Below are 7807 nucleotides of genomic sequence, written 5' to 3' on the forward strand. Positions count from 1 at the left end.
ATTAGAAACTTCCAATCTATTCTCCTTAATCATGGCACTACAAAGAACAATGGAGGTAATAAAATTACAATGAGGTCCGTGGACCACCTAGTGAGGACTACAAGCACTGGAGCTAGCCAAAGGCGCATCGCGGTCATTGCCCCTCCCTCGCCGGAGCCGGGCAAACCTTATTATAGTAGACAGTCGAGAAGTCGTCGTGCTAAAACTCCATAAGACTAGCGCACCATAGCAACCATCGGCGATGAAGAAAGTCATAGATCAGAAGGATCAAATCTATAAACACCCAAACAAAGGCAGACGAGGACCGGATTCAAAAAGATCCACCGAAGACCAGCACCGACCAAACCCCACGAGATCCGACGGAGACACACATTCACACACCCTCCGATAACGCTTGAGCACCATTGGGACGGGGATAGAACATAAGGACACCGCCACCGCAACACAACCCCAATCAAGACGTTAAACCTAATAAGATTCGAAACAGGGTCCCTCCCGTCAGCGGAGGGCCGAGGTCCTCCGCACCTCCATGCCCCAAAGGCAATCGGAGATGGGGCGAACCAGCGGCTGCGCCGACATGGGGAGGAGGAAAGCTAGGGGTCTATTCTTTTGGAGGAGGAAAGAGTTTTGGCCCTCTGCAAGGAATGCCAATTGTTGTTTTGAAGGGCCGGTTTGAAAAGATTCAAGATAGAGGGGTGTCAAGAGTGTGTGTTTTGCCTTCCTGTTTCTGTGAGTGTACAGTACACAGCATATCTCGGCTTCCAAAACACTCGTAATCAGCGGGCAGCATCAATTTAACTTGGCAGATGCACACGTCCTGCGTTGCTAGATGTCTACGTAATCAGGCTTTGTCGTGAGATGATCCTTTTCGGATACGACTATGTACGATCGTCAGCCTTAGCCTTGCGGTCATCGCCAGCCGGTGCGAGACGATGCTTGCGGACAAGAGAGTAGTACGCGTGAAGGCACCTTCGTGGAAAACCTAATAGCCTGGCCGACCTCATAAGCGTCCTCTATATAAGCATCAGAACATTTGATCATGGCTTTTATACCCATCCATCACCTCACGCAGTCACTATCTCGGACGACGGACCAAAAAAGGAAGTCGTGAAGTTGTTAGAGAAATGAAGATTACCGTGATCGTCTTGTCCGTCGTGGTAGCATTGTTTGGGGTCGCAAGTGCCGTCCTGGGGTTCATCGCCGAGGGCACCAAGCTCACGGTAAGCATGTACACTGGTAGTGGCTCCGTCCATCTCAAGCAAACTGAACTGACCAGCGCGCTTGCGGTGCTCGTGGCGCGCAGCGGAATGACATTGAGGTGTACAGCAACGAGTGCGTGTACCCTGACAACCCGGCATACGCGCTGGGGTTACTGGCGGCCCTCCTGCTACTGTTGGCCCAGATCACCGTCTCGGCCGTCGGCGGTTGCTGCGGCCGCTGCATGCCTCGGGGCGGCGGCTTCTCCAGGTCCAAGGCCGTTGCCAAGTCCAAGCGGGCCATTGGTGCCGCCCTCTGCGTCCTTTCATGGCGAGCTTCTGTGACAGCCTGGTTTTTGCTCTTTCTTATTTGCTTGAAATTTCATTTAAAAGTTTTTTAAACTTGGAGTTTCTGAATCTTTTCATTTAGACTTAAACACTTGGGCATCCTTGGCTTTCACCCAAGTGTTCATTTCTTTTCCAAACCATCACTTCACTTCTGATCCACCACAAAATAACCTTTGGAATATTTTTCTTAATTGAAAAATATTCATTTTCTCTCAAAAACCCTAAGCCAGATCTGTTTGCTTCAAGGCAACCCTAATTTTTATGGCTCAGAAAATTCTAAGATAATTCACACATATTCTAGGGACCCTAGGGCACCTCCCTGAGCAAAAATATTTCATCACTTTTTGGAATATTTTTGCTACAGAAAATCTTTTCTGTTCTGGACAGAAATGGTGGTTTCTACAGCAACTACCATTTTACTTGCTCCATTTGACCTGAACTGTCTTGTGCATCTTTACCTTAGTAACTTATTACTAGCCTCCAAAGCACAGCCCCAAACTCTCAGCCATTTGACCACAGTAATATCACAAAGTTACTGACCAGAAACTTACCTGGCTTGTAAAACCTTCTCTACTGCACCTGGATCCAAACCAAACCGTGCTGAACTTCAAAACTACCACGAACAACATGCCAGACATGATTTTTGGACGAAGGCTGACTGGAGGAGAGAGTTCGCGCGGTGACCACGCGTGTCCACGATGCCAGGCATGCGTGTCGACGCGCTCTGGGTGACGCCGAGCGCTCTATTCGAGCGTGCTCGCTTCCCCCGCCTGCCCAACCATGCCAAACCCCGCCACCATCATCGTCTCGACGTCCTTAACTCCTCCCTGGCACTCGCCGATGCCGGAGCTCGCCGCAGCGAGCACGGGCAAGGTCCGGCCAGCCCAACAGTGCGGAGCGCACTGTGCTCGTCGCCATCCCTTTGATCTTGTTCTCGTCTCCGCTCGCCCACAGTGGCCGCGTGACCTCCGTCGCCTTCTCCCCCTCTCACTGACGCCGCTCGTCACCGGGCGCCGTGGACAGGTGTCCACCGGCGGAGCCCGAAGCACCCTTGCCGCTCGCCTATAAATAGAGCCACCCGCAGCCTCCTCGAGCACCATCCAGCACTCACACACACACACCACGATCGAGTAGGAAGCCGTAGCCCGGCCGGGCAGGCCTCGGGCCGCCGTCCCCGAGCTTGAGCTCGCCGGCAATCCCCTCTGGTCGCCGCGGCAGCTCCAGCCCCTCCCAGGCCTGGGCGACCTCTCCAAGGCCTCCGCCTCTCTCCGGTGAGGCCATCTCGCCTTCTTGGAGCCTCTGGAGTGACCTCTGCTCGCCGTCTTCCTCAACTCCGGCGACCTCCACGTTCTGCCTCCGCTTGCGAGCTAGTTTCCGACGCCGTCCGACCACCCCTAGCCACGCTACAGGTACGGGCAGGTGCGCCATCGTCCCCTCTCCCAATCCCTCCCTCTCGTTTGGGCCAAGGAGCCCTCGTCGCCGGCGAGAGCTCCGGCGAAGCCGCGGCCCTCTCTGTTTCTCTCTCCCTCTTCCCCCACCTGACTAGCGGGGCCCGCTAGTCAGCCACTCAGTACACGTGCGAAGCGGTACGAGTGGTGGCGCCCCTGGGCTTTACGCCTTCGACGTCACCCCCCAGCTGTTTCTTTTTATTCAAATTCATTTATATTCCAGAGAGCTTCAAACAATTTTAACTTTTTAACCATAAGTCCAAATGAGATGATTCTTTTTGCATGGTGTTCTTTGAAAGGAAATCTAACAGCTCACCAAAGATGAGATTTTTCTGAGCTGTTTAGAATTTCTGGTGAATTTCAGAAGTGTTCTTGATATTCTCTTTTTGTGTTTAAAATTATTTTCAGAAGGTGAGGCTTGTCTTGAGGATCACCAGGAGGCTTGTGAACCTCATCTGTACTAAGGCAAGCCACAGCAACATTTTTATGATTCCATTTCAATATTTGTGATTTTCTCACTTAAATGAAATGATTAACCCATGCATTTAAAATTATTGAATTATTTATATTCTGTTAAGTATTGGTCAGTTGTTATGCTTGATTTACAGAATAGTTGAAACTAGTTTAAGTGGGTAAAGCAAGTTAAAATTTATTTGAGGTGATGTTAGAAATAATTTTGTTATGCATGTTAGTAATTATGTAAAGCTTTGTGTTTGCATTCTTAAATTGATAAAAATTTGTTAGAAAATATTCTGTTAAATACTTGTTTAATCATATTACTTGTCTTATAGAATGTTTGAACCCAACTTAGTGATAAAAAATTTAATAGTTGTTGATAATGATATTTTTTGATCAAACATATGAAAGATTTATCGGAGTTACTTTCTTGCGTAGGAAATTAATAAAACTTGTGGCAAAATATTTTGGTTCAGTTGTGAGTCATTTTGAGCAAGTAGAGTAATATGAGCTGTTGACGTTTATGCTTGGTGTGCATATGGATGACGTCGGTCATTTTTATCAATATGTGATGCATGTGTTGTTTTGCATTTCATGGCATGCTATGACACCGGTCATTTTTAGTTTAAAGATTAATCCTGAATATAATTCAACTTGAATAGACCGTTGACTGGATCATGGTGCCGCTGAATCGAGTTTCTTTTCAGTGCAACCACATTTGCCTTGTGGGAGGCCTTGATTCGGTCCATTGACACGGCCTCTGGTCGGTGCCTCCATCTAGGGAAGATTATGTCGTGCTTGCCCTGGCCCGGTAAGCACACATAATCTTGTGTGCTCGTTGATGAGATTATGGTACCGAGTCCCCGAGTGGGAGTGTTTTGACCACGACGGTGGTCGGGGTGTCTTTGGTAGACACGAGGCCACCCAGGACCAGCCCGTTGGGGATTTGGGTCACTAGTAGAAAAGGGGGCTTTTGTCCCAGTTGGTGGTTTTTGAACCGGGACTAAAGGGTCGTTACTAATGCTTCCCCCCTTTAGTCCCGGTTCTTACACGAACCGGGACTAAAGGCCGTCCACGTGGACGCAACCTGGAGCTCCACCTTTAGTCCCGGTTGGTAACACCAACCGGGACGTTGCCAACCGGGACTAAAGGAAATTTTATGATTTTTTTTGAAATTTTTTTTTGCGATTTTTTTTATTTTTTTATTTTCAAATTTCTGAATAATTTTAACCTCTAATCTCTAATCACCACCCCTCATCGCTGCTCAATTTATCCTCTAATCTCTAATCACCCCTCATCATTCCAAATCATCTAACTTCCCGGACGGTCACCCATCCTCTCACTACTCCAGCCTGAGTACGCTTAACTTCCGGGTTCTATTCTCCCTCGTTTCCAAGTCTGCACTTGTTGTTTTCCTGACAATAGTAAGATGTCAATTCTATTAACCCTCAGGAATTTAGCTTGAGCATGAAGTGACACATTTCACTGTTTGAGTTTGAAACTATTGTTTTAAAAAACAATAATTATTTAGTAACAGTAATATTTCTGGAATAATTAGTTTGACCATTGTTTGACCACTGTTTGACCAGATTTGACCAAAATTCAAAAAAACTGAAATAATTATTTAGTAACACTAATATTCTAGAATAATTAGTTTGACCATTGTTTGACCACAGTTTGACCACAATTTGAAATTTTTTGAATTTTTTTGCCTCTCCAGATCTTGAAAGCCCCGTATCTTTTTTCTGTTAGGTTTTTGAGGATTTTGAAAATGTTTAACGGGGTTCCCTAGTTAAATTCGGATGTAACTTTTCGAGTAGATGATTTTTCATATAAAAAACTTTTTCATCCGAGTTCGTATGCAAAAGTTATGCCCATTTTAAGAAATTCCAGAGAGATTTTGCAAATAAAGTCGAAATTCATATTTGTTAATTTTCCCAACAACTAGACCACATATCACATGGGAAACTTATTTTATTGACATTTCCATCATTTTCTTTTGTTTTTTCTAAAACTAAAAAGGCGGTCCAGGGGGGTAGAGTTTGATGGGCCCTTTAGTACCGGTTCGTGCCATGAACCGGTACTAATGCCTCAAAGCCCATTAGTACCGGTTGGTGGCACCAACCGGGACTAAAGGACTAACCTTTAGTCCCGGTTGGTGCCACCAACCGGGACTAATGGGCATCGCACCCTTTAGTCCCGGTTCGTGGCACCAACCGGGACTAAAGGGCCCAGGTGAACCGGGACTAATGCCTTAGCCGCATGAACCGGGACCAATGCTCACATTAGTCCCGGTTCGTGACTGAACCGGGACTAATGTGAATATTGCCGTGTGACGAAAGCCCTATTTTGTACTAATGGGTCGGAGTGGCCGGGAGAGTGCTGTGGCAATGGAGGGGTTTTGTCGGAATGCCGTTGGTCCACCCGAATGGGAATGCGAGGCCATGGGTTCCGTGGTGTGGGTACAGTGTGCTACCTCTGCAGAGTGTATAATCTATCGATAGCCGAGTCCACGGTCACGGACACCTCGTACTAGGTCCCACCATGAATCAACGTTTAATAAAAATTGCACACTAAGCTATGAACTTTGCATTGTCAATGGATGGCAGAAAGGCCATCGAGGTATTTGGGACCAAATGATGGTCGTGGTTGTGATCGCCGTAAGGATCATGAGTTGTTCTTGAGAAAGACCACTATGGTGGTGTGTTTGTGGTCCAGAGATGATCACAGTTGGTAAGCTGTCCTGAGGGACGTTCGGGCTTGATCACAGCATGTTGACATATAATGTTGCATTATTAATAATTGGTTAAATATCATGATATTGTTTGTCATTATGATTATGCTTGTTGTGAGCTTGCAAGTACATTCAATGTACTGACCTGGCGTGTCATGCCAGATTTCAGGAAAGTCTCGTTGGAAAGGAGCGCTGTTCGAGTCTAGATCGTGTCCACATCAGTGTCCCTGTGATATGGAGCTTCCGCTACGACGTTATTCCGCTGCCACGTAGTTGTTCAAGTCGAGGCCCCTTTATGTTCACTAAATAATGTACACATTGTTCCGCCGCACCGAGTGTGCCGCTTGGCCTCGACCACTGTTGTAATATGAACTCTGTTCCGCTAGCATCAATAAAGCGGTTGTTTTCTGTACCAATATGTTGTGTGTTGCCAGAAGACATGATCTCTGGGCTGGCAATGCAGGGTAAACCGGTCGCTCTGAGCCGGGGTGCCACAACGTCCGTACTCATAGTGCATGCATTTCTGACAGGCATGTCGAGGGTTCGCTCAAGGTGACGGCCAATCCAACGGGCGATGAACATGCTGGCGTTGAGTGTGTGCAGGATAACGGCGTTGATCGCGGAGCGGTTCTTCTTGGTAGGCGCGGCGGCGAACATCCCCATGACGCGCCAAACTAGCCAGGGTCGGGGGTGTCACTCCATCAAGGACGGCGTCTTCATGATGGGGGCCATTCTGAGCATCGTCGCCACCGTGCTGGGGATCATATCTTACATCATGCTTTACGCGGCGGCGGCTGGTGCTACTACTACCATGGGGGCCGTGGCGGGGCCGTCGTTGGCAGGCGAGATCAGACTTGACGAGATCGCGATCGGCCACCCTGTTGCCGCACAACAACACGGACAAGCTGTGTAGCTAGAGGGCGTACTCTTGCTTCTACCATCTAGACGGGTGATGAAGAATTGCAAGCCTCCTTCCCGGGAGAAATCCCTTGTCTTGCTTAGACTGGACGGCAACGGCGCGGTGCGTCGCCTCCTTCTTGAAGGTGCCGTCTTGGGCAAGGTGGGAGCGTGCAGTGGGGCATCGTGGTGGCTGCGTCTTTGGCGAGGGAGATGGAACGTGGTGCTTTGTTTCTGAATTAGTGCAGCTCGACATTCCTTGATTTGTTCAGTTGCAGGTCAGCTTCTGCTTGACTGGCGTCATTGCCTTGGGCAGGGAGGGGATAGGGGTCCTCACTAGCAACTGCGCGACGCAATGACACGAACATGGCTGATTTCTGTGGGCTTGAGCTAATTCCAATTGTGGTGCTCCATCTCTTTTCGCTGTATGTTTGTTCAGTGACAGCTCCTTTGTGCAGTTTTTCCTCTTCGTGCTTGTATCAGTGAGCCTCGGTGTGGATATCCTCGGTTTCCTTCGTGCAGCGACAGGTCGGGCTGAGTATCCCCCTTGGTGGCCGGAACCGTGTCCGTTCTTTGCTCTAGGGTGAGCAATTCTATCTTCCAGCGGTCCGGCGCCTTTCGAGCCAAGGCGAGCGGCAGGGGTCCCCTCCGGATTTGGAGAACTGCGACATGTTTTCGGTGTCCACCGTCCTGGGTTGATGACGGCGCGGTCCTTTGTCGTTGGGCAC

General features: G+C 48.6%; 1 protein-coding gene across 1 annotated transcript; it reads left to right on the forward strand.

Moving 5' to 3' along the window:
• Positions 1–1068: 1068 nt before the first annotated feature.
• Positions 1069–7095, forward strand: LOC123159343 (uncharacterized). The gene is made up of 3 exons (XM_044577172.1): positions 1069–1220; positions 1304–1527; positions 6786–7095. The coding sequence occupies exons 1-3, from the start codon at positions 1125–1127 to the stop codon at positions 7093–7095; spliced, it is 630 nt and encodes a 209-aa protein (XP_044433107.1). The 5' UTR covers positions 1069–1124.
• Positions 7096–7807: the final 712 nt, after the last annotated feature.

This window comes from Triticum aestivum, chromosome 1D (genome assembly GCF_018294505.1).
Source record: "Triticum aestivum cultivar Chinese Spring chromosome 1D, IWGSC CS RefSeq v2.1, whole genome shotgun sequence".
Lineage (NCBI taxonomy): Eukaryota > Viridiplantae > Streptophyta > Magnoliopsida > Poales > Poaceae > Triticum > Triticum aestivum.

Coding starts and splice junctions, on each gene's coding strand:
- LOC123159343 (XM_044577172.1), top strand. CDS start 1,125: ATGAAGATTACCGTGATCGTCTTGTCCGTCGTGGTAGCATTGTTTGGG. Junction 1,221..1,303: donor CCGAGGGCACCAAGCTCACG/GTAAGCATGTAC, acceptor CGTGGCGCGCAG/CGGAATGACATTGAGGTGTA. Junction 1,528..6,785: donor GCCCTCTGCGTCCTTTCATG/GCGAGCTTCTGT, acceptor GAGTGTGTGCAG/GATAACGGCGTTGATCGCGG.